We start from the raw sequence: 26,064 nt of genomic DNA on the forward strand, positions 1-26,064 counted from the left end.
TGTAAGGAGGAGGAGGGGAAGAGTTCTTTGTTCACAAAAGCAAATCCCCAAGGCCAATTTCTATCTGGTTCTCTGCTTAGAAAAACTCAGCTGCTGCATGTCGCCTACAGGCTTTGTGCTTTACAGCTCTACTAGTAGGACAGAGCCTGTGGTTTGGTCTTCTCTAGCTCAAGCAATCAGCRCCACACACTGGAGTTGCAGAGCAGAATGCAGGTGCATTCACATGCGTTTTAGTAAGAAGGTAGGTTTATAGTGAAATACTTGTCATAAGCTGCAGATGGAAAGTGTAAGAGAAGTCTAACAGCCTGATTCACATGTCAGGGAATTTAGAACCAAATCTAATAACACTTTTAACATGCCAATACTGAAAAATACAGTTGGCTTTTCCTGCTGCAAGGACAAGCCCCTTGGCTTCCACTTTTCACCCCCCTGAAGAAAGCAGACCCTCTAGAYTTTCCATCTGCTGTGCTAGCACCTACAGCACCCCAGCTGCGCTGGTAGATAAAAAGGTAGACACAACTCAGCCAAATTACTTAAATCATTACAAAATTTATTTAACAAAAAATAAGTTTACATGGATGAGATGTACACTTGGTAGAAGATCCAAGGGCAGAGTTAGGTCTCACTGCAGCCTGACATGCTGCACACGCACAGGGGTCACGTAGCACACACTGTCGCTAAGGGGTCTCACCACTTTCTATACTCGTTCCAAGGCTTCTAACATAATGATGCTGTTTCCTCGTATTACCTAAAAAGAAAAGTTCACAGCAGCCATGACAAAGAACATCAGCTCCGTAGCACCACAGATTCCTCCTGCCCTTACTCAAACTTGTCTTCCTGGGAGACTGCACAGCACACAATGCTCCCCACAAGATGAAGTTAATATGAATTCTACAATGCTGAATGTGAACTGCAATGAACTAGAACCATAAYAGACTAATGTGAGCATATACATCAGTTCACATTATAGAAAGTTTACATTCTGTTTACATTATAGCCTGAAACTCAGCTCCTTTAAATGCACATAGCTGTGGTAAAAGCCACAGTGCCCTTAATTCACCTGCTTCAGCCCACATGACCCAAGCGAGCACTTACCACCATCCCAATGTTGTTCTGCTGGCCTCCCGATGCCATCTCCACGCACTCATCTATGACGAGGTTCATGAAGGGATCAAACCCTCGCAATATCCCCTGGACATGCCGGCCACCATTTAGCTTCACTACAAGAAATTCAGTGCATGTGAAGAGTGGGATCCTTGGCTGCAGGATTTGATGTGATATTTTTTTTTGGAATGGGGAGAATAGCTTTCTAAGTGCACCCTGCCATAGCAAAGGTTTGCTCTCCCTTAGCCACAAGCATGGAGCRCACAGCACCTTAACAGTCTGTATTAAAAGGGAAGTGAGAGCACAGTGAAATCCAGTGCAGAAATCATTTAAAAGTCTTTAGAAGTAGCGACTGAGATATAAAAAATGGCATTAAAGTAATGCATAGGCATAAAGTAACATAYATATAAAAATATATTTATATATAAACGGCATAAAGTAACATATTGGCACAGTTCGGTGTTGTTAGCGTATCCCCCGCCCCCGGGACTCACGTGACAGCTTCTTGTCCATGAACCTGCAACGACACGAGGGCAGCGGCTCAGCGCGGCCCCCGCCGGCGCCATGACGCCCCCGCCCGCAAGGCACGCCGGGAAAGCGCCGCTTGGGCAGTAACGGTCGCCCGGGCGGGCCCCCTCCCCTCCCCTCGCCGCCAGGCCGGCCCCGGCCGCGCCTCGCGCCCCCGCCCGCCCGGTACGCACTTCTTGAGCTCGGGCGGGTGCGCTTTGCTCATGGCGTCTCCTCAGCGCGGGGCCGCCGTCCGCTCTGCCGCTCGCGCCGCCGTCTGACGTCGCCGCGCCARCGTCTGACGTCACCGCGCCGCCTCCCTCCCCGGCCATCGCGCCAACCAATGGCGGCCGCGCCTCCCTTACCGCATTCCCCCGAAAAGACGCGCGTAGCGTGTCGCGAAGCGCCGCGCGAGGACCCCCGGGGGCGGCCTGCGAGGGGGTGGGCGAAGGGGCGGCCGYCCAGGGCGGTCCGAGGGCCGTCGGTGCCCGGAGGCGGCGGCGGCGGCGGCGGCACCGGTTTGGAGATGAGCGGTGCGCGGATACCCGGGACAATGCGGCCGGGGAGGGCGCGCCACGTGCGGCCGCGCGCGGCAGCACCGGCGCTCCGCGCACGTGGGGCCACCCCGCGCCGGAACCGGGGCCACCCCGCGCCGGGGCCAGCCCGCACCGTGCACATGCACCGGGGCCACCTCGCACCGGGGCCAGCCCGCACCCTGCACATGCACCGGGGCCAGCCCGCGCCGGGGCCAGCCCGCACCCTGCACATGCACCGGGGCCACCTCGCACCGGGGCCAGCCTGCACCCTGCACATGCACCGGGGCCAGCCCGCGCCGGGGCCAGCCCGCACCCTGCACATGCACCGGGGCCAGCCCGCACCCTGCACATGCACCGGGGCCAGCCCGCGCCGGAACCGGGGCCAGCCCGCGCCGGGGCCAGCCCGCACCCTGCACATGCACCGGGGCCACCTCGCACCGGGGCCAGCCCGCACCAGTGTCCCTCCGCACATGCCCTGCAGCCACCCTGCACACATGCACGGGTCTCCCCATGCTGTGCACACGCACAGGGCTCCCCACACCCTGCACCCCTACAGACCTCCCCCTGCACCCTGCGCTCTCCCAGGGACCCCCCTGCTGCACCCTGTGCACACCCGGGGGGTGCAGGGAGCAGCCCCGCACACTGTCCGCTCTCACACTGAGGTCACCTGCACCCCAAACACACGCAGGGCTCCCCCCTTGCACGTCACACACGCACAGAGGTCACCCTTTGCACCTCGCACCCACGCAGGGGTCACCCTGAGCATGCAGCACCCGTGAGTGCCAGCACCCCAGCACCCCGCTCCAGCACCCACGCCCCCCGTGTCACGGCACCGCCAGGGCTCAGCTCTGCACCTCGCCTTTAATAACCGCGGTGCCCGGCGGCCGCCGCTACTGCTGCAGGGCRGCCAGGCTCTCCTTCATCTTGCGGGCCAGCGCGGGCAGCAGGCGCAGGTGCTCGTCGCCGCACGCGGCCACGCAGGCGTCGAGCTGCGCCCGCACGCGCGCCTCGCCGCCGCCCGCCTCCAGCGCGTCCCGCGCCTTGTCCTTGCAGTGCAGCGAGCAGCGGCTCAGCCGGTCCTGCGCAGGGATGGGGGACAGGGTGGTGAGGGGCCCGCGGTGCCCTCGCCGCCCGCACGCTGCTGCCCGGCCCAGCCTCACCTGGAAGTGCTCCAGCTCGCCGGTGACGATGGCTTGTGCTTGTGCTAGGGGCGCGTGGCACCGCTCAATGCACTGCTGCACCTGCTGCATGGAGGCCGTGCTGTTCTCGCAGCACTGCGCGCTGCAGCGGAACATGGCACCCTGCGGACACGGGGCCATCAGAGCCTGCGTGTCCCCACGGCGAGCGTGCCTGGAGCCCAAGGGCCGTGCGGCCCATGGGGCAGCTACGAGGTGGGCACAGGGATGCAGGGAGCATGCAGGCTGCTTGCAGAGGTTGCTTGCACRTGCAAGATGCTGGGTGTGCAAGCTGTGCTGACACAGAGCATGCACAGAGTGTGCACAGGGCTTGTGCAGGGGTGAATGGAGCTTGTATAGGAGTGCATGGAGCTTGCAAAAGGGCTTGCACAAGTGTACATGGAGTGGGCACAGAGCTTGCACAGGCGTGCACAGAGTTTGCACAAGGATGTATAGGGCTTGCACGAGGGTGCCCAGAGATGACACAGGGGTGCACGATGCTTGCACAGAGCATGCACAAGCAGGCATGGAGCTTGCAGAGTGCGCACAAAGCGCATACAAGGGTGCATGCAGCTTGCACAGAGCATGCACAGGGATGCATGTTGCTAGCACGAGGCTTGCACAAGTTTGCACAGAGCTTGCACCGTGCTTGCACAGGAGTGCTGGAGCTCGCACAGGGTTGCAGAGAGCTCGCACAAGCGTGCACGCGGCTTGCACCGAGCGTGCACGGGGCTACSGGAGCGCGCCCCGGGGCCGCAGAGTCCGCCCGTACCTGCATGCCGCGGATGCGCTCCCGCTCCAGCCCCTGCACCATGCTCTCCACCGCCTCCTGCACCCGGCCCTGCGCCGCCTCCGCCATGCCCGGCCGGCCCATCCGCTTCCCGGGTCAGCACCGCCCCCGGCCCGGCCCGGCCCGCCCGCAGCGCCGCCCGCCCGGGCCGCCCAGCGCCGAGCGCCGCCCGCCCCCGGCCCCGGGGCCAGCGGGGCCGCCGGGTGGGGGGCGTCACGTCCCCCTCCCCACCGGTGTCCCCCGGGATGTCGCAGCCCGGTTGTGCCGGGATCTTGCACCTCAGATCCATGGGGATCTTGCAGCCTCTCCCAGCTTGGCTTGGATCACACGCTCCAGATCCGCTGRGATGCAGCTCCCTGGATCTGCTGGCATCTTGCATCCCAGATCTAGCACAATCACATACCCCAGATCCACCGGGATTTCACACCCGAATCTGTTGGGATCCTGCAGCCTGGCAGCCGGGATGTCACTTCCCAGGCTGGCTGGGATCCTGCACCTGCTTGTGCCCCAGCTCAGTGGGATCTTGCATCCCAGACCCACTGGGATCTTTGCTCCTGCCTTAGCCATGATCTTGCACGTTGGATCTATTAGGATCTTTGCAGCCTCTCTCAACCTGGCTCGGATCATGTGCTCCAGATCCGCTGGGATGCTGCTCCCCAGATCGGCTGACATCTTGCACCCCAGGTCCATGGGGACACCCTGGGTCAGCTGGGATCTCACGCCCTGGATCTGGTATCCTGGATCCACTGAGATCCCACAGGTGGGATCCAATGGGTCCTTTTGCATTGCTCCTGGCTCAGGCAGGATATCACACCCGGCGCCATCCCGAGCCCCTTCCCAGCCCCTCTCCGGCACTGTGCAAGGCGCAAGCCGATGCAGCCACCGCTTCCCCCGGACTGAGCTCCCGAGGGGGCAGCTCAGGCCATGCAGAGGTGCCGCAGCAGGAGCGGGACCCGCAGTGACACGTGCCAGCCGCCGCCGCCGGCACCGCTCCCGCGGGATCTGCGAGACTGCCCCAAACACCTGCAAATAGCAACGTCTGGGCGGCCGCGGTCGCTGCGACGTGCGGCTCGCCCGCGCCCTTGTTTGCATTGCTGCCGCTCGAAAACACGGCGCGGCCGGGGGGGACGAGCGGCACTGGGGAGGYGCTGGGCCCCTGCCAGCTCTGCCGCTGCCGCCCTTTGCTCCGTGGCCTGCAGCGCGTCCCCGCTGCGGGCAGGGAGGAAGGTCTGCAGCCCGGCACGTGCTGTGCCCTGCAATTGTGCCCTGCAATTGCACCCCGCAACGCGCAGGGTTTGCAGGGTGCAAACTTGCACTGTGGGGCTGCCCAAGCATGGCTGTGCTACGGTGCCCGTGCCACGATGTGATGCCCATGCGTGATGCAGTGCCCATGCCATGATGCGTTGCCCACACCGTGATGCAATGCCTACACACGCTGCAATGCCCATGCCACAAGAGGATGCCCACACCACCATGAAATGCCCATGTGYAGTGCAATGCCTGTGCCACAATACAGTGTCCACACCAAGATGCCATGCCCGTGAACCATGTAGTGCCCATGCAGAACACGATGCTCRTGCCATGAGGCAATGCCCATGTGCAATATGATAGCTGTGCCACGATGCAATGCTTAGGCTGCACTGCAGTACCTATGCACAACGTGATGCCCATGCACAATCTGATATCCGTGCCACAATACAATGCCCATGCTGTGATGAAATGCCCATGTGCAAAGCAATGCCCACACGAAGATGCCAGGCCTGTGAATGATGTGATGCCCATGCTGCAATGCGCATGTTGCAATGCAGCACCCATGCCACCATACAGTGCTCACACACAATGTGATACCCTGCCACAGTGCAACGTCCACATGAGATGTGATACCCGTGTCACGATGCCCTCACCAAGATGTCACGCATGTGGATGATGTGACGCCCACTCTGCAATGTGACGCGTGTGCCAGGATGCAGTACCTGCACTGTGATGGTGCAGGCTGCCTGCTGCTGCCATGCAGTGCCCAGGCCATGATGCAGTGCCCATCGCATGCTGCAATGCCCGTRCTCTAATGCAATRCCCACGCCACAATGCATTATTGCCCATGCCAGGCTGCAATGCCCATGCATAATGCAACGCCTGCACTGCAGCACCCACACCACCCTGCTCACACCTGCAGCCCCACACTGTGACCCCCGTGCCACCATGCAATGCCCACGCCACAATGCATTATTGCCCATTCCAGGCTGCAGTGCCCATGCCTCATACAAGGGCAGCACTGCAGCGCCCACACCAGCAGCCCCGCGCTGTGCCCGCCGTGCCGCTCCGCCACCGCGGCCGTGGCTCCGGTTCACGCAGCCGACGGCAGGCGGCGCAGGCCCRGCCGCCGCGCGGTGACGGCACCGGGCAGACGCGCGGGGAATGCGGCCCGGCGCGCAACGCCACCCGCTCCGGGGCCGGCCGCGCAAGCCGCTATTTCCAGGGCCACCCCAGACAACGCGCTCGCCCTGGGGAATTTTTTTGTCTATTTTTACTCCTCCCTTGAGGACAGGTTGCTTTTTTTAAAGGAGAAAAATAAAGCCCAACCTCCYGCTGCCTTGTGCCGCCACGGCAGCGGGGAGGGGTTGCAGAGGGAAGGCTCGTGCACCCGGACACGGGGACACGGCGCAGCCATGGGCTCTGCAGCACCAAGCCAGAGCTGCCCCCTCCTCCCTTCCCGCCTCCCGCAGCACCCTGGCACTGCCCCCAGCACCTATTTGCTCTCCCCAGTCCCTATTTTTAGCAAAGCCACGCTCCTTGCGCGTTATCTTTATTGCTGTGACGAGCTGGGTACACCTGGGCTTTATCACACGGGCAGCACGGGATGCGGTGCAGGGCAGAGACGGGAGCAGTTYGTGGCCCTGCTTGCCCTCGTGCATGGGCCCGGCCCAGCCTGCGGGGCACTGTGCACACGTGACACKTTGCAGCTGTTATTTCTGCAAAATTTGGCCCAAAGAAGACAAAAGGGATGCTCTAGGAGTGTTCACGAGGATGCAAAACCCCTGGGGTAAAGCACCACCTGGGCTGCAGGCACCCAGCCATCCCCAGCAAGGATCCAGCTGTGCACAGACCCTGCAGCTGTGCATGATCCAGCTGTGTCCAGGCCCTGCACTTCTGTCCAGGGATAATCCAGCTGTGCCCAGTGATGAGCCAGCTGTGCACACAGGCAGGCCGCAGCGCAGGGACCCCTCACCCTGTTCTCCCATTGAGGTTTTGCCCAGGGGCGCTGCAGTCCAGTCGACAGCCCCACCTGCCCCCCTGCACCTTCCCTTCTCCCAAAGCAAAATGCCAACAAAACCACCCTTCTGAAAAAGTGTCCTTTATATCACTTAAATAACTATAATTCAGGTATTAGGAAAAAAAAATAAAGAAAAAAAGAACAGCCAATCACAATAACATAGAAATCAATATTAATTTAACCACACAAAATAAATTAAAACATTAAATATTAACTTTCAGTGCAACATATACAGAAGACATTAGAGTAACTTAAAAAAAAAAAGAACAAAATAAGAAAACAAAAAAAAAAAAGCTTCAGGTTGGTTATGATGAAGACTATGAAAAGGATTAACAAGTCAACGGGAGGTTAGAGCACCGTCTCAAGGAGGTTTCCTAGGATTAAAGGTTCATTTTGTCATTAATAAAAGATCACATTTGTCCCCGGTGCTCGTGGGATCCCTGCGGCGTYCCGGGCTTCGCTCTGCCGCGCGCGACGGCCCCGTCACCCGCGTCAACTCGTGCGCTGGCGTGCTTGGCTTCTCCTCATGCCTTTTTGGTTTTGGTTAAAAAGAAGGAAATCCAAGCATCAGAGGGAAACCCCACGGCAGAGAGATGCTGTTTTCCGTAGATCCAGGGAGGTGCCGGGGGWGAGATGCAAGAGGGAACCGCAGCCATCCTGGGTGACGCCAGCTCCTTGCTCGAGGGGACAGGGTAAGACACACAAGTCGGAATTCCGATGGCTGGGGATGAGCGGGTGGCAAAGCTGGGAGCTGGGTGGTGCTTGGAGAGCTGCTGTGGTGCCTGGAACCCGTTCTCTTATCCATAGCACCCGAGCGTTAACCGGGAAGGCTCCAAACTGGCACCCCCATTCCAAGCTGGTGGTGCTTCTCCCCAGCCGGCGCCCAGGAAAAAGCCTGGAGCACCGGAGGAAATGGGAACTGGAGCATCACGGAGCGATGCAAAGGAAAGACAAGGGAAAAGAGAAAAAAAAAGGAGCTGTGCTGGTCCGGGCTCAACGCGGGAGCAGATCCATCGTGGCCACTGGCAGAGCTGGCTCCCGTCACACCGCTGCGGGGAAGCAGAGGAGCGCGGTTATCCCGGGGAGCCGCGGTGCCGGGCGGCGCGCGGCCGCGCTGCTCCTACCTGTCTCGGCGTGGCAGCAGGACGCGCCGCCCTTGAGGAGCCCGCCGGGCTTGTCGTGGCGGCCCGGCGCCGCGCGGCACCACTCGCACGGCTTCCGGAGCCGGCAGCAGCTGCGGGGCAAGCGGCAGGCCGTCAGGGAGCGCGTCCCGCTCCGGCGCACGGGATGCAGGAGGGGATCCRGGGCAACCGGGACGCGCAGGGGATGCGGGAGGCGCCGCACGTGCCGGCGATGGTATAAGCGAGATGGGACCCGGGGCCATCGCCCCTCTGCTCYGCCCTTGCCCATCCCGGGAAGGGGACATCTCGGGGCTGAGCCCACGCTCGGGGAGGGATCTGGGAACCAGCCCCCGGAGTCGCCTCCRGCTCGCGCCCAGCCGAGATGGGCATCAAGGCGAGCAGGCTTCTCCTGGAGAAGAAAGCTTCCCGGGGAAGCGTATCCGCTCATCTGCGGAGATAAGGCACCGCAGATAAGGCGGCGCGCACCCCGCCCAGCCCTTTGCAGCCCCAAATAAGGGCTCCATGAGGGCCAGAGGCACCTCCCGGGGGAGATGCCAGCCCCGCGCCAGGTCTACGTGGGGGGACCCGCTCGGCGAGCTGCCGCCCGTACTTACTGTATGAGCACACACACCGCAATGAGCACGGCCGAGGCCACCACCGACACCACCACCAAGGCCGTGATGGTCTGCTTCTTCTGGTTGGCGGCCACCACGGCCAGCAGGTCGGCGTGCTCGCAGCGCGTCCCCACGTAGCCCGAGTGGCATCTGCAAGGGCAGCAAGGAGGGAATAACGCGGAGCTGCAAGGGGAGCGGGATGCAGTTCCTCTTTTGATGGAAACTCCCACGGGATGCTCCGCAGGAGACACAAAGCACCCTGAAAAAGGCCCTCCGGATCGCGAGCCTTTGGCCAAGGTGCCGGGCCCCACTCACATGCACGCTGGCTTGTCCTCCTGGATCAAAAACCTGCAGGTGCCGTGGAAGCAGAACTGGCTGTGAGAGTCYGGGCAGTCGTTAAAGTGGGATCGCACGGCCGCTGCCACCGGGGGACCTGCAGCAGGGACAGAAGGACAGACGGATGCATCTCCCAGCCGAGCAGCTGGGAGCACTTAGCAGAGCCGGCGCGGGGCATCTGGGAACCCGCTCGCGAGCAAAGCCGGGCCAGCCCCGGAGGAATGTGCTAAAGAGCTTAAAGCTGGAAATCCTTCCTGGGGGAGGAGAGAGTTAAGTGGCATCTGGTGCGTGCAGAGCCCGTCGTGGCGGGCCCGGCAGCAGGGCYGAGCGGCTCCCAGCGCGGCAAGCGCCCGGCTCGCGCGCCACTGGTTTGCATTACAGCCCGCGCTGTTTCAAATTATCCTCCCCCGGCAGACACGGAAAACAAATATCCTGCTTTTGGATTAAGCCCTCGCATAAAGCACATCCGATCGCTGTCGTTTCAAAGCCACCTCAAGTTCCTGCCTCCCGGAATTTATGGCAGCCCGGGGTAATTAAAGCCACGTTTTGATAATGCTTCCGGGTCTCAGCTGGGCGATGCAAGAGCAGCRCGTGCAAGTGCCCGCGTGGCACTGCGGGGAGACCCGCTTCGGTTCCAGCGGCCCCGATGCTGCAGGAGGGAAAGCCCGGCAGGATARGCTGCCGGCACGAGCGGTGTTCCTGGCTGAGCCTTGCTCCGGGCAGGACACAAGCCCCCGCTCCGCCTGCAGCCTGGGTGGGCTTTCCGCATCCTCCCACAGACTCCCCATCTCCCGGCCGGGCTCYGGCGCAGCCGGCACGTGTTGCACTGGCGCTGGCCTCACCGTCCACAGCCGCTTTCCCAACCGGCTTCCGGAGCGGGAGCGACTCAGCCCCCAAAAAGTCCTCCCGGGCATGTGCTCGCCACCGGCCGGGGAGGGCGCCGGGAGCGGCGGTGCAGCGGAGCACGGGGTGTCCCGGAGCAGCGGCCGGGCTCGGCACGCGAGCTGCGCCCGCCCGGCTCGGCGCGCAGCTGCGGGCCACATTGCAGCCCTCGCCGGCCGCCCCGCACCGCGCCGGCCCCGCGGCTCCTTCCGCTCCCGCGGCCCCCGGCGTGCCGAGCGCTGSCAGCAAAACTGCGGCTCCTTTCCCGGCTCCCGAGCAAAGTGCCGTGCGCTGCGAGGCAGCGGCTGCTCTGCCTGCAGTGAGGCGGAGACCACCCCCTGGCCCCTTCCCCATGGGAAAGGGACCATTCCGCATGCAATTTCCCTGCAAAGGGAGCTCCCGCCCGTGAGGAGCCACGCTGGCCCCAGCTCCGTGCCAGTGGGGCCACGAGCTGCCCCGGCTCCCCGCTCCTGCTCGTCTTTTCGACCTTTCCTCACGTTCCTGGCTTCCTCCCGGGCATCCTGCCACCCCCGAGCCGCTCTGCCCATGAAAACTCTCCTATCCCACTGCCAACTCCCGCCGCGGCCAAGGAGCCAGGGAACAAACGGGCCGTTTGAGACAGGGAAGCCGGCAGCCCGGCCGCCCCGCAGCCCCCCGAGCCTTCGTGCTGCGGACGGATGAATCGGCCRCTCAGAAACCCGCTTGGATTGGAAGCCCGGCGAGGCGTTCGGGCAAACCCGAGAGCCCAGGCGGCCGACGTGCCAGCGCTCGCGGTGCCGGCTCCCCGCAGCGCCCCAGCACGCAGGCGGCATACCGCAACGGGGGCGACGGGCTGCGGCTCTCGCACCGCCCGCCCGGGCGGTTTTCTCATTTTCCGCACCGGGAACGACAAGCAAATAAGCGGCTTCCCGCCCGGCCCGGCATTTCACGCTCCACCAGCACGGAGCCGATCGATGGCGGGTGCTTTTTAGATCAACAAGGAACAGGTCTGCAGGGCGGGAGGGCCGTGAGCAGGGCGCGATGGGCAACTCACCGCTCAGCGCCGCCGTCGTGTTCTCCAGGGCATGGCACACAGCTACGAAGACGCCTGCGGAGACATGCGAGAGGCGGGTCAGAGCGCAGACCCACGCTGGAGGCTCGTCTGCTTCTAGGCAAGGCTGGGAGAAATGAGAGCTTGCAAAAGGTTTATAGGAGGATAAGTGTCCCGTTAAATGTCCTAGCGTTTAGAACTGGAACGGAGAGCAAAAGCAGCCTTCAGTTGACATGGGAAATACGCAAGTTGCTGTGCTTCACAGCAGCCTACAATGCATGTCTGTGGTGAACGTAAGTAGACAAAAAAAAAAAAAAAAAAAAGATTGCAAAAGGTTTATAGGAGGATAAGTGTCCCGTTAAATGTCCTAGCGTTTAGAACTGGAACGGAGAGCAAAAGCAGCCTTCAGTTGACATGGGAAATACGCAAGTTGCTGTGCTTCACAGCAGCCTACAATGCATGTCTGTGGTGAACGTAAGTAGACAAAAAAAAAAAAAAAAAAAAAGATTTCCTATAATCACTGCGCACAACAAATAAGACCCTAAAACAGGGTTTATCCAGGTTCCTAGGTTCCCAAAGGAAGCACCAAAGACCCCAAAAAGCTCCTGCAAGGCAGCACGCTGAGTTGAGTGGCAGATGGACGTCTAGCTGGCCGTGCTGCCACACGGCTGTGTTTGGGACGTCACCTTCACGCTCTCTGCAATTCATAGTCAGCCCAGCTGCATAAACGCACACAGTTCCCACAGATCCCAGGTCATCCCAGCTCCGATTTCCTGCCGGCCCCTGTGCGGGACGGAGTGTGCCACGAGTTTGCTGAACCAAAGCCACCACCCTTCAGCACGACCGCATTCACGCTGCCAACAGCCCAAGGATGCTGCTCCTCTCCACACGTCCCATCCCAAATCTCGTCAGCAAACACCAAGAGTTGACTGTCCCAGAGCTCAGCCATGTCAAACCCACAGGCACCGCACCTTACCAGAGCACACGGCTTTTCCCGCACAGCTTTACGGGAATTGCACGTGCATCTGGCAGCCCCCCACGCGGAGCCACCTTCCAGCACGGAGCCGGCGGGGACGCGACGTCCTTTCCATTACACCAGTGCAGATGTTTCCCGGCCAGAGCTCCTCAGAGCTCTGCCCTACCCGTATCTACTCTCTGACAAATTGACAGCACCAAGATTACTTAAATAAAGCAGCAATACCTCATGCAGAAAGCAGAGGAAAATCCACAGTCCACAAGTGGCTCCGCCTGACCACCGACGCAGCAGGGTTGACCCAGGCTCTGATGCTCGAGATTTCTGCATGGACTAGTTTAACCCAGCACGTGCTTTTCTTTTTGCAAACTGAAGCATCCAAACCACACTTGGATGCAAACAGCATTGCAAATGTGCTGTGGTCTTATAACATCTCCTTCCTCCTCAGCAGCCTCCAGACCCAACAGCCCTGCAGTCCCCGTGTCCCGCTGCTACCTGATGTGGAGGGTCCCACATGGGCCTTCCAGTTGTCCAAAGGGACTGGATTTCAAGAACAGGGAACGTGTTAAAATGTGTTTTGAGGGGGTCTGTCAACCCCCTAACAGAATCCCCTGGCCTGGCGGAAGTCATGCATGCAACAGGCAAGCACGAAGCAAAGGAGCGCCCATGGGAAGACCTAACTGCCAGCAAAGGTGGGCTCCAAAGCCGGTCCCCCCGGACGAAGGCGAGTTCCAGTGCAGGAGCAGGGAGCGAGCTTGGGCTGCCGGCCAGGAGCTGAAGTCAGGACTTCTGGCTTACGTCTGGCTCCGCGCCGCCTCATCTCCGAGAGTGACTTCAGAGAGGGGAAGCGGCGTGCCCGGCCGTGTGGGATACGTCCCGCGGGAATCGCCGCCCGGCAGCACCACGAGCGCTCCCGCCACGCGCCGGCCCCCGGCACGAGCCCCGGTGCCGAAACGACCGACAGCTCCCGCGGGGGAAGCCCGTGGCCGGGCGGGGGAAGCCCACGCACGCCAGAGGGCTGCGCTGGACGCATCGATCCCAGCGCGGCAAGGCAGATGGGGCCAGCAGATCTCCCCGGCCGCGGCCCCGGCCACACGTTTGACCCAGTTACTGGCGGCGCTTTGATGCGGCCGCGCGAGCAGCCTGGAGCTGAAGACAACAAGCAGCGGGACGCAGCGCGGCCGGCGGCCTTGCTTGCACCAGGGGAAAAGCACGGGAATTCTCCCTGCTCGAGGCCGCGACTCGCTGCACCACAGATCCTGCCTGCTCCCTGGACCTTCTCCCCAGGGAAAGTTACTGGCAGGTGGATGTGCCCCTCTCGGCTGCCTTCTCGCCTTGCCAAGCCGGGCTGCCCTGGCTCGGCGCCGTGCCACCCACCGCTCGCGCCACAGCTCCTGCAAYGGGCACCGAGGGCGCTCGGACGCCGCTTCCACCCGGCCGGCTCCGCGGAGACGGTGTCGGGGCCGACGGGGATCGCGTGCCACTCGGTCACGGCCGAGATACTTGTTTGAACGTGGCCAGCTAAGAAAGCAGTCGAGCTCACCCCATGAGATCACCTTGGCCCTCACGACTACTCCACCTACCTCTGCGTCACCTCTGGCTTCCCAGTTGGCGATGATTTTGCATCCATGACGTGGGCTTAGGGCTGCACCCGTGCAAGAAACACCCCTCTAATCCCTGGTGATTTCCCCTGCCTGGCCAGCGGGGACTCCCTGCRTGTTGTTCCCCGGTGCCATCCCCGACATGTCCAGGAGAGCCAAGTGCCCTGCGCAGCTGCCAACCCCACCCTGACTTGAGAGCCCCCAAATGGCAAGGGGGCAGAAACGCACTTGGCATCTCCGCTTTGCCTCAAATACACCGGGGAAGCCTCCGCTGCAGACCCTGCCTGTCCTCCACTGCCAATGGAGACGCCCCGGCCAGAACGGGCTCTGCCGCTGCAGGAGCCGCTCGCGCTCCCAGCGCCTCAGCCTCCCGCCTCGCTCTGCGCTGTCGGCCCTGGGTTTCTCCCTTCCGCAGCCTGCCCGGGTCCTAGACGGGCTGCCCGGCTCCCGGCCTCTAGTCCCATCACTCACGCTGCTGCTCTATCGCTTGGTGCCGTCTCCCTGCACATCCTGCATCCATACCAGGACCAGCATGGCTTCTCCGGTGACTAACAAAGTTATTCTCGAGGAGCTCCTGGCTATCATTGGGGTTTGTTTCCTGCYTCAAGTTTTCCCTCCTAATCAGCTCGGCTCATATTTTCCCCTTGGCTCTGGAGATTAGCCCTTCACAGCCACCAGGTGCATATATATAGCACGGGAGAAGGGCGAGTGGGAGGAGGCTCCTGCTTCCCTTGTTATTTTAGGCCAATGCTCCAATCTATTGTTTGGAGATGGTTTGCAGAAGTCTCGTCTCAAGATCCAATGTCTGAGACGCTGCAGAGACCTAAACAAAACCCGGGCTCGAGGCCGACAGGAGCCAGACAGCCCCTCATGTACAACCAGGCAGAGCTGGGTGCTGCACGAGGAGGAGAGGCCAAGGCGATGGGGAGCTGCAGGTGTAGAAGTCGTGACYGGCCCCTCTGCTGGGGTCTGTGCAGCAGCATCCAGAGCTGCGAGCGAGTGCAGAGCTCAGCGCCCCAGGACAGGGGCTGCAAGCCCACAGAGGCCACCCAGCCCACAAAGGCTCCCAGCCCAGTGCAGTGGAACGGGGCCAAGACCAGTTGCTTTCCTGAGCCAAGTGCTCTGAAGGGCCTCACTTATTTGAGCCACCGTTTGGTTTGCTTTGCATTTCCCTGACCCCAAATCGACCACAGAGTCGCTGAGGTTTAAGAGGAAAGCAGTAACAACTGGCGAGTCCTCAGGGCCAGGTGCGCGCCCATGCGCACGCACAACCTTCCCCTCCCTAGGTTGGGCCTCTGGGCACAACAGGCCAAAAACCTCACGCTCCTKCTTGGAAGCGGCCGTGAAAGCAAAACAAGGTGCAGTTCACAGAGCTCTCCACACTAGTCCTGCRTCAAGCCGCACACGGCCGGGCAGAGGCGGCTGTCAAAGCCCTTGCGCTGGTGCGGAGCCCGGCCGGGGCTCTCCTGCCCTGCCCGACGCGCGGCCGCGCTGCCCCGGCCGGAGGCTTCGCTGCGCTGCAGCACCGCGCACCTGCACCGCGCACCTGAGCGGCTGCACCTGGCAAAGCCTCTCCTCTTCAAAGCCTACCCGGCTTCTGCCAGCCCTCAAGGCTCTCGGGATATACAGGGATCCAGTCTCACCACGCGAGCTGGGTCCAGCCTTAAGGCACTGCTTTTAGGTCTTTTTGTTCACAGTTCCTCTGCSTCTCCCCCATCTCCCGCCTAGAGCAGCCTATGAACTGCTCGTGAGCCTATGAACTGAAGAGCCTTTTAATTGCAAATCAGGCAATATCCTCCCGCTAATTAAGTGTATCCCAGAAGAAATTAAGAGCCTGAGAGGCTCATCCCACCAGCAGCCCTGCTTCGCAAGTCCGCGCCACAGAGCATTCCCACGAGCAGGAGGCGGAGAAGCAAACTGCCACGGCGGGGACCCAAGCCAAACGTCTGCAGGGCTTCAGAAGCGGCAGCCCCGACTGATTCATAAAATTAGCAGAGCAGAAGCTGAGGCAGCTCCCCCGGCATTGAGGGTCTCCCGCGGCAAGCACTAGGCTCCCAAAGGAAAATATCTACGAGGGTTTCAGCGCTGCGGGGTGGGAGCCGCCGGGCGCTGTCGAGCAACGCGGCAGGCACAGGGTTGCCAGCGGCGCCCGTGMTGGGCTCGGGGGCTGCGAGCGAGGGCTGCGGCGGCTCCGGGGCACCCCGAGCCGCCCCCCGGCGGCAGCGGGACGCGGAGCGCCGGGAGCTCCCGCGGAGCCGCCGCGGGGAATCGGGGCGCGCGTCCCGCGAGCGCGGCGCGACGGTGCCGGTACGTACCCAGGGCCAGCACGGCGGCCGCCTCGCCCGGCATGGTGGAGCTGCGGCTGGCGGAGCCCCGCGCCCGGCAGCCGCGCGAGGGGCCGGGCTCCGCCGCGGCGGAAATGGGCGCGGACTCTCCGCCAGCCACTGCGGCCCCGGGGCGGAGCCCGCGGCGCGGCGCGGAGCGGAGCGGGGCGCCCGGCCCGCGGCGCCGCTGCCCGCCCGCCCGCGTCCCCCGCTGCGTGAGCGGGAGCCCCCGCTCGTGCCCCCCTGCATCCCTGCGGGCCCACGCGTGGGTCCCCTTTACATCYCTATGAGTCCCCACTCATGTCCTCCAATATGTCCTCGTGAGCTCCGCTCGTGTCCCCTCTTGCACCCCTGGGAGCCCCTCTCAAGTCCCCAGTGCATCTGTGAGAAGCCCACTCATGTTCCCAGCACATCCTTGCGAGCCCCCACTTGTGTCCCCGTTGCATCCCCAGGAGTGCCCCTCATGTCCCCCCTTGCATCCCTGCAAGACTCCACTCATTTCCCCATTGCACCCCCAAGAGTCCTCACTCATTTCCCTGTTTGTGCCCTCAAACAGTTTGTTTGAGTTCCCAGTTTGTCCCAGCTGTGGCGCTGGCTTATTCCCAGTTTTACCCTCTGCTGCCCCCCACTGTGACCCCACTCTGTGCCCACTTGTCTTTGGGCTCTGCCATCTCCCAGCGGAGTTTCGTTCCCCGCTGCCCGCACGGGCTTTGCAGAGGGCTTCGGTGTGGGGCACGGGCACCTATATGGGGAGCGCGGGCGGCCAAGATGCGTGGCCTCCTGCTTCCAGCTCCCTGGGGCGGGCCGTGTGCTCGGCCACCCCGTGTCACCTCTGGGAATGGGGACAGTCACAGCGTCCGAGGTCAGGGCAACAGGTATCATCAGGGCAACAGGTATCATCAGGGCAACAGACACTGTCAGGGCGACAGACACCATCAGGGCGACAAGCAGCACTGGGACCAGCTCCTGGGACCCCTGCACAGGTTGCTGCTGAACTGCCGCCTTCAGGTTGTGATACAGCAGAATAAGATGTCACTTGTGCGGCAAGGAGGGGCAATACCTGCTCCGYGAGTCATCGTGAGACCCACCGCACACCCACACCGAGCTCGGTGCCAGCCTGGGTTTAGGAAACCAGCGTTAACTTAATGTTATCATTGGTCTCTGCTCGCAGGGCTTCCAGCTCGGATTCCTCGGCAAAGCCCCACACAATAGCATGCCTTGCAAGTTCTTGCGTTTCCATCCGGGCTGTGGTTTGTTTGTAGGAGGTGAAGGGCCGGGAGGAAGGCAGGGAGCAGCCCTTCCCTCCGTGTATCTGCATGCATCACGGAGCTCCAGCTCCCRGATTGCTTCACTAACCACAAGTGCGTTCTTTCATCTGCTGCTGGCCGGGCGCCTACGCCCCTTCCTCGCCGATGCAGATCTCACCTGGGTGATCCACGCCTTTGTCATCGCGAAATCAATGGGACCGAGCTGCTGCGAAGGCCACCTGGAAGCTCAGGGTAGGGCCGAGGGCAGAATTCCTGCAGCGTGGGGGGACTTGCTGGGAATGTAACAGTGCCCTGCTTGGGAAGCCCACGCGAGGCAGGACATTTCTGTGTTATCCCCAGGGCTGATTCAAAATAACTGCGGAAAAAGTCAGCGRTGAATGACTGGTAAGAGCATCTCCTGCAACACTCACAGCCCCCATAGCGGGTCCAGCCTCAGCCTCCGAACGGTGCCACTTCCTCCTTTGTGGCTCGGGAGGCTGCCCTCCCGCTCCTTGGATTTGTGTGGGGTTTTGGCCCCCCTGGGCTCTGCGGTCCAAGCAGAGGACCCGCGGTGCTGCCCCCAGCGCTGTGGCAGCCCGGAGCCACCTTCTCCACCTGCTTGGTGCTTGATCGCCCGCCTGAGCCCGCGCTCGCTGCTGCAGGGGACCCGCAGCTCATGGGTGGGTGGGTGCGGGACTGGGAGCCCCTGCTGGAAGGGCCATTGCCAGCCCCCAGGTACGCAACTCCCCCTCGCTTACCCCTTCTGCACGCAAGGCTCGGTGCTTCCCGATGGGAAAAGTGGCCAGCACCAAGCCCGCCACGTTCCCTCCTGCTGCCAAGAGCACCCATTAACCATAACAAATATCCCCACGGAAGCCAGTGCGCTCCCACGCAGGTCAGGGAAGCCCCTTTCCAGCAGCAGCGGATTCACTTTCYCACAACCGTCTGGAAGGAACCACAGGAAAATCAGCAAGGTGACCCCAGCKTCAGCACAGGGCCCAGCATATTCCACTTCTCCATCACCTTTTTGCCCTCCCACCTGCTGAGGGCTGGGGTATTTATTTGTAAATAGAGGCTTCCTCATTTGTAATAATCCTCCCACTCCTGCCGTGAATCACTCGTGGAAGCAGCTGCTGCCTCGACAGAACCGGGAATTGGAGCAATCCCGAGTGAATCAGGGCAGCTGAACCCAGCCGGCCGAGGGTGGGGGGCCCAGGAGGAAGACCGGATGAAGGAAGAGCAGCCAGRTGGACTGGGACAGTAACCCGGGCGGAACTGGGAGCCGCTCGGGAGTCCTGGAAAGCCGTCCGTGCAGGACCTTTCATCGGCAGCCCTGGAGCTGYCCTGCGAGAGAGAAGCGGCCTCGGCGCGGCGCTGCCCCGCTGAGCGCGCCCGTCTCAGGCAGAGCTGCACGGCTGCAGCAGGGCTCCGTTCTGGTCAAAAAGGAGGGGAGAAAAGGTTAATCCCCTGCCCTGTTTCCAAATGATTCCCCCAAATACCTTCGGAAAACAGTATGGTTTTAACACTTGTGCACCCAGGAGACGAGGTGGTGGTGGTGGCATCTTGCCACGTTGCCCATCATCCGCTCCAAGCTTGAACACGGGTCAAAACTTCCATAGCATTCCCACTGTTTTAACACCACTAAAATAATTATTTAATAATTCCTTCGCATTATTGGGAGCAAACAACTAGTGCTAGAAGCTGGGACTTACTTTYTTTGCAAATAGCTCTTTGTGCTTGTTCAGGGGTTTAGCTTTGATTAATTATTTTATTTTTAACCTTCCAAAAGTTAACTGAAATTGGGAGGCAGATCTTGCTTTGCCTCAAGCAAGGAGCACTTAAGACTCACTCGAGGCCCTGGGATGCCTGTGGAATATGGGGCTGGTTCATGGCAAAAAAGCGAATTTCACCGTTCRGAGCCACCACTCCCAAGGCCGAATGGCACCTTGATTTCCATGACAAGAGATTCCTTTAATGTCTCCTCAAAACACAGCGACCCGGTGGCTGAAAGGGAAGGCAAGCCCAGCTCTACACTGTCCAGCAGCAGCATTAACAAGGGGTTTRTGTGCTTGTGTCCAGGATAAAAGACGCTGGCCACGTGTTTGTTTTGGATGACGAATGTGAAAATCAGGAAAAGCAAAAACCTGAATCTCTGCCCTTTCCCCCTTCCCCAATTTCTCCCACAAAACCAAATTGTAGCCGACAAGATGTTTTTGGCCTCCACTTTGAGCAAAGATCAATCCGGCTGCAGCAGCCAGTGGAGCCGGGAGCCGTCGCCCTGTTTATTTTCCTAACGTATGGCTTTGGGAGAAGCTGAACGTTTTGCCAGAGCTCAGCCGCTAACTTGCTGCTCCACTGGCGCTTGTGCCCTGCAAAGCCGGAGAGCCCTGGCTCCCTGCGAGCCTGGGACACATCCCTGCGAGCCTGGGACACATCCCTGCAGCTCCAGCCCCTTGGCCCGCTGCATCACCCAGCTCCCCTATAGACATGTGTGTGCAGATATCCACCTATATATTTATATACACAGGGCTGCACAAGCATGCTGCTGCCTGGCAGCTCGTTGCTCCCACCTCTCCCCTGGCTTTATCTTTCAGTCACCAGCTCTACTTTTGCTGTCGGCTTAAAAGGCTCTTTCATTCCCAGTATTTTGCATGTGAAGGTACGTTTTCCTCAAGAGGTTTTTTGTTTTGTTTTGTTTTTTGCTTTTTTTTCCCCCTCTTTAAATCAACTTACTGGGGTCTTGTGTCCTGCCAGACATTTTCCTTTGCTCCCCAAATTATTTTTATGGCCCTTCCTTGCAGAAGGCCTACATAAATAGCGGATTTCTTCGCCTATAGGCTCTGCAGCTCATGGCCCATGTCATCCCTGCTAAAAAGGGCTTTGTTGGCTGCATCAACGAAGCCGCCTTGAGGCTGGCACCTCCTGGGCTAATGTCAATAGCGGAATGAACTGCTTAGCAGAGATTATGTTATATGTGTATTTATCCTCATCCAGCAACAGCGTGGGGGGAGTAAGAGCTGCACAGCGTGATTTGGAGCTAGCAAAAGCTTCTGATTTGGAGCTCGCAGAGGTTTTCCTGGCGCGCGGGCAGGGCGGGCTGCTCCCGCAGCCCCGCACAGGGAGCCGCGCTGCTCCGGGCAGCGGAATACGGGCTAGGACGGCCTTCCCACGCCCTTTCTTCCTCCCCAGGATGCCAGAGCAGATGGAAGGGGCCTTGGTGTTCTTCAGAATAAAATAAAAAGTAAAAAGTTAAAAAGTAAAATAAAATAAAATAAAATAAAATAAAATAAAATAAAATAAAATAAAATAAAATAAAATAAAATAAAATAAAATAAAATAAAATACTGGAGGCAGGCCCTAGAGCAGCCTGTGTCCAAATAGAGGCCCTCCGTGCCCCGGCTGCTGATGGGGCGGTCGCAAGAGGCCCTGCAGCAGGTCACAACGCACGGCACATGCCCGAGCTTGATGTATTTGCCCTTGTTCTGCTTGTTTGTGCCCCGCTTGCGTCGCGGCTCCTGCGCGGCCGGCCGCGCTGCTCCGGGCGCTGAGTCAGCGCGCGGCTCGCACGCGGTCCCGTCCCCACGCAGCGACCTCCCGGGCATCCAGCAGGAGCCGGAGCGGAGCCAGCGCCCTGGAGCCTTGGGACGGCGGCGGCACCCTCAGCCTCCTCGCTGCCCTAGAGCACCGGAGCGTGCAGAGCAATCCCGGGGCCGTGCGGGGAGGAACGAGCCGCCCCGCGCTCCGGAACGTGGGAAAGCAGATCCGTCTGCCTCCAAGGAGCTCCCCTGGGGTTAGACTCCCTAGCGATACGCGACCCCACCTCCCACAGGCATGACTCACCCACCACCTCTGGAAGGGATCGTGAAGGAGAGCGACTGCGGAGCCTGGGAGCTTTGGAGCGGCGCGGGAGCCAGGAGGGGACACGCGTGACTAAGCGCGGCAGGAATGGCAGGAATTTGCTCTGCCAGCTGTACCTGCTCCGGGAAGTCACACACAGGTATAACAGGTCCGGTTGTTCTCCGCTGCCGTAACTCCGCTGGGAAGGAGGAACAGGATGAGAGCCCCTGGAGCGGATCTGATGCTCCCAAGCCTTCGGAGATCCTTGGAGATCTCTTTCCCAAGGGAGACGAGCCCCGGGAGGGGGAAGGCTGAGATATGCACTAAACCACAGGCAAAGGGCAGGTTTCCACCCCACCTCCAGGCCCTGCAGCTTTGGACCTGCCTGGAGCAGCTCCAGGGCTCCGGATGGGGCTCCTGAAGAAGTGGATGGGGACGAGGAGGAAGGGAAAGGCCAGCACTGCTCTGTGCCAGCACCTTCCATGCAACACAGCCTGGCCAGGGAGCTCCTGGCCACCTGCATCCCTCGTGGTGCAGAGAGCAGCGCTCCGGGTTGGGGGACAGAGCCACCAGCAGAACAGAGGGTCCCGCGCCTTTGCGGAGGGACCGGAGACACGTTTGAGGGGATGAACACGACCTCGGCAGGGCACGCGGTGCCGCAGCGAAGGCCTCCGGGATGGGCGACACGGTGGCCACCAAGGGGGGCCGCGGTGGCCACGAGGCCGTGCCGGGGGGCTGCTGCGGCGGTCGTGACTCGCAGCCTGCACGTTTTGTTTGTGGAGCCTGGTGCTAAGCTTCATTAATCACTGCCCGGTAAGCAGGACCAAGCCCATGTTGTTTGCCAGGGATGGAGCCGTCCAGCCCCGGATGGATGAGGAGACTCTGCCAAGCGATACAGACCTGGTAAAACACTTGCCTCTTGGGCAGACCCCCGCTGCGGCACCGGCCCCATGGCTCGGAGCCCAGGGAGCAGCAAGAAGCAAGATGAAACGCAAACATTTCGTTTGGAAAAGCCAGGGAGCCCTGCACTTTGCTCACAGGTACACAGAGCTCGACAACAGTGAGCTGATTTTGCTCAGCTGCAAAACAAAACTCAGTGCTGGGCTTGCTCCAAGCCTGGAAAATTTCAGCCACAAGGAACAGATTGGACAAAGTTGGGAGTAACCGAGACGGGTGGCGCGCGTGCAGGCGTCCACGTTGGGGGGGTGCCCAAAGGTGCAGAGAAATGTGCACAAATGGTGCAACTGGCTCCGCAGCCGCTGGCACGCAGGACAGCACATGCTCCCATGGACATGAGTCAGGGCCAGTCACTCTGGATYGGACCCTGACGTCCTCACGTTGCGCAGAAGAGCAACTCAGCAACAGAGGGTCCCTCCTGGGGAACCACGGGACCTCCCACTGATGCAAGCAGGGGAATTCAGACAGGGAGAAGGGAATGGGTTTTCTGGGGATAACTTCTGTTTCGGGGTGAAGATGTCAAGCGTTGGCCCGTGGTGACATTGCACCTCGGCTGGGTGACGACATTCCTACCAGCATGGTGGTTGCACAACCAGGTCTGCTCTGAGCAACCACCCTGTTCTGCTGCCTGCCCCAGCTTCCCCTTGCAGCAGCCCGTGTGAAATGCCGGGATTACTCCTCCTTTGGGCTTCCCTGCCATGGGAATGGTAACAGAGGCCACTCATCTCCCTGAGGGGTGGCTGGCTGGTGGGCAAGCCTGGGACCAGGTCTGGGCACCCCCAGGTCTCACGACTGGAACCCCTCTTGGGACACAGAGCTGTAGCTCCTCTGCCTGATGCCACACGGTTCACATGAACCTGCCACAGAATTCTTTGAGGGGGTCTCCAAAGCAGACAGCAAAGAGAGAGAAAGAAGATCCCGGGCAAAGAGAGAGAAAGAAGATCTTGTCTTGTCCCCTTGCACGTGCAGCAACAGCCGCCGTTTGCTGCCTCTCCGGGCTCTCTGGCAGCCACCTGGGGCCGGGCGCCCTGCTGGGCTCAAGGCACCAGCCCTGCTGCAGACGTGCRGCGGTCGCAGACCTGACCCCCGGCCCGGCCTCCGCCGGCGGCAGGCGCTGGAACGCGCTGAAGAGCGAGCGGAGCACAAAACRCTGCCCAGAGCATCACAAAGGCGGCCTGACGTCAGGCCGCGGGCAGGCAAAGGGCTCCCGGCCAACAGAAGGGAAGCTGTATTTGAAAAATGACAATTTCTGTCTAGGAAATGCGCGGCCGTGAAAGGAGCCCTTCTTCGGGGCTCTCCAGGAGCCAGGGCACAGAACAAGAAAAGCCTTTGAACAGTTATGTAAACTATTGGGCAGGCTGCCAGCGAGAGTTTGCMGAAGCCCAGCGGAAAAATCTATCCGCACGCTCCATCGGGAAGCTCGGAAAACATCCCCACGTCGCCATCCACCTTGGGGGGCAGCTCCAGGGCCACATTTCCTTTTCCAGAGGGAAGGAAAAGTCCAGGTCCCCAACGGGTGGACAAAACGCCCCTGCTTTTCACCTAAGGGCTCCCTCTTGACTTGGCCCTCCTTTCCCAGGTGCCAGTGGCGAGGTGCTCATGCCCGGGTTGGTTTCTGTCTCCGATCAGGAAGGTCAGTCCATGTAAACCCAGCCTGGCACCAAGCACTCTGCAAATGGGACTGGAGCAGCCACTTCAGCAAGAAAATCCTGGAGAAGATGAAAATGGGACAGGGAAAACTAATGGCTTTAGACACAGCTTGACAGGGAAGCGCTTCCCCTGCTAAAGAAGGGTCCCTAGAGACAAGTGGCCTTTTGACCGGCTGAACAAAGATCACTTGCCATAAAACCCAGCTTTTGCAATTCCCAATTTTCCTCCTGCATTTGCTCCCCTCAGTACCGTATGGAATTAAAAGAAGCATAGAAATTAATAGATGAAAGAAGAGCTGCCAGGTCAGCTTTGGTTAGCTCAAGTTAGCTTGATGAGCAATGGTCATCAGAAAGCAGAAATAAAGTCTTTTACTCATCTGTGATGGATGGAAGAAAGCAAAGCAATACTTCTCAGAGTCTTAAAATTCCGGTTTTGCCGAAAGGGGAACTGAGCACCGCAGAGAGGGGCCTTGACGTGGTTAATGGCAACCTGCTGGCCCCAAGGCTTGATGCTGGGATGAACTCACTGACCTCCCCAAGAAGAGCCCGGCTCTCTGCTCTTGGGATGGCAGCCCAGGATGATCGGGGATGAAGTGGTTGTTCAGGGGGATATTTGGGCCTGCTCAGCCTTGCATGGCCACAGATTCCCTCCGGGCAACACTGGCCCCAGCTCTCCACCTTTTGCCCTGCAAACAACCTGCACAGAGCCCCTGAGCAGGAGCCGCTGCCTTGCGATGGTGCGTGTGGCTGCAGCCCGTGCCCAGCGGCGACAGCGCAGGAACATGCAAGGACCGAGCACAAGGGACCGAGAGCTCCAAGTCAGAGCCCCTTCTGCCCCTCAAGGCGTGGAGATCTACAGTCCCTAGAAACGGGAGGCTTTTCTGCAGGAATACCAGACAACGACTCCAGCAACACAGCGCGGGCAGCCAAGAACTGAGAGCCGCTACCCGCTGCCAGGGTGCGGGTGTCCATGCAGGGAAGGGAACAACCCGAAATGTTGGGTTCGAGGCAGTGCCAGAAGAGAACAACCCAAAATGTGGGGCTCGAGGCAGCGCCAGGAGCCGCCGTGGAGAGCCGTGCCAGGAGAGCGGAGCCACCTCCTGGCACCGTAGGGCTCTTCCCAGCCACGGAGCGCGCGGGCGGCTGCAGAGGAGCAGGCAYGGAGCAGGGAGCCGGGCTGTCCCACCCGAGGGATCCGGCCACAAAGAGGTACCCGGCGGCATCACGTGCCGCCCRCCTCTCCAGAGCCATCCCACCTCCTCCAAGGCTCCTTGGGGAGCCCGGCCACACCAGCTGAGCATTAGGCTCAGGTGAGYTGGAACAGAAACACCGGGGCAGAAACAGAGAGGGCAAATCGCAGCGCGGTGCAGCGGCATGGATGCTCCACGRGGTCTGCTCTGCGGCTGAGAGCCAAGGGGATGTGACCCTCTTCCCGAGCCGCTGGTGCCTGGAGCAGACCCCAGAGCAGGGCACCGGGAACGCGCCCRGCTTCCACCACACATTGGTTCTTGCCCCATAAAAACCTTTGCTAGGATCCTAGCACAGCCCCACAGCGGCACGCGACCGAACGGTGGGGTTCATGGCTCAATGCTGCAACCACAGGAAAGCTACAGGGGAAAAAAAATAAAAGAAATCACAGATTTCAAGCTTTTTAGTTCCATCTGAAACAAAACAGACTTCTGTTGTGTTTTCAGGGAAATGGAAAAACCCGCAAGCACCCGGAGCTGCAGGTCAGCCTGAAGAGCTCACACTAGCAGCTGAAGGTCACATCCCGCTTTCTTCCACTGTTTCATTTCCCCACTTTTGCTTCAGGGCTCTTTCCAAGTAAAAAACCGTTTTGAAATAATCAAAACGCTCTGCTCTTCAGTATCGGCCCCAAACATGGGAACATTTCCAAAATGTATACTTTTAATTGTCAAACTGGAACGTTCTGATATTTATAAGCATTTCCCCCTCTTCGACCGAGACTATTTGTTGAATTAAATCCAGCTTCGCTAACAGTTTTGGTCCTTTTTCCCAGGAACTTACATTGGGTGGAAACAGGATAATTACTTACTGTACCGAGCCAAATCATTCACCTCTCCACACTCGTTTAAAACATCGTAAGGAT

At 60.3% G+C, this 26,064-nt stretch overlaps 3 protein-coding genes across 3 annotated transcripts; all 3 read right to left on the minus strand.

Annotated features, from left to right (window-relative positions):
* Positions 1–529: 529 nt before the first annotated feature.
* SNRPG (small nuclear ribonucleoprotein polypeptide G) lies at positions 530–1,894 on the minus strand. Its single transcript, XM_026043057.1, has 4 exons — positions 1,806–1,894; positions 1,599–1,621; positions 1,096–1,220; positions 530–748 (listed from the first exon to the last, which is right to left on the minus strand). Exons 1-4 carry the CDS (start codon positions 1,835–1,837, stop codon positions 698–700), a joined length of 231 nt encoding a protein of 76 aa, XP_025898842.1. The 5' UTR covers positions 1,838–1,894; the 3' UTR covers positions 530–697.
* Positions 1,895–3,037: 1,143 nt separating this feature from the next.
* FAM136A (family with sequence similarity 136 member A) lies at positions 3,038–4,181 on the minus strand. The gene is made up of 3 exons (XM_026043043.1): positions 4,095–4,181; positions 3,308–3,448; positions 3,038–3,226 (listed from the first exon to the last, which is right to left on the minus strand). The coding sequence occupies exons 1-3, from the start codon at positions 4,179–4,181 to the stop codon at positions 3,038–3,040; spliced, it is 417 nt and encodes a 138-aa protein (XP_025898828.1).
* Positions 4,182–8,424: 4,243 nt separating this feature from the next.
* TGFA (transforming growth factor alpha) lies at positions 8,425–16,341 on the minus strand. Its single transcript, XM_026042236.1, has 6 exons — positions 16,256–16,341; positions 11,370–11,423; positions 9,434–9,551; positions 9,119–9,268; positions 8,508–8,617; positions 8,425–8,432 (listed from the first exon to the last, which is right to left on the minus strand). Exons 1-6 carry the CDS (start codon positions 16,287–16,289, stop codon positions 8,425–8,427), a joined length of 474 nt encoding a protein of 157 aa, XP_025898021.1. The 5' UTR covers positions 16,290–16,341.
* Positions 16,342–26,064: the final 9,723 nt, after the last annotated feature.

This window comes from Nothoprocta perdicaria, unplaced genomic scaffold (assembly GCF_003342845.1).
Source record: "Nothoprocta perdicaria isolate Ctin4 unplaced genomic scaffold, notPer1 scaffold_103, whole genome shotgun sequence".
NCBI lineage: Eukaryota > Metazoa > Chordata > Aves > Tinamiformes > Tinamidae > Nothoprocta > Nothoprocta perdicaria.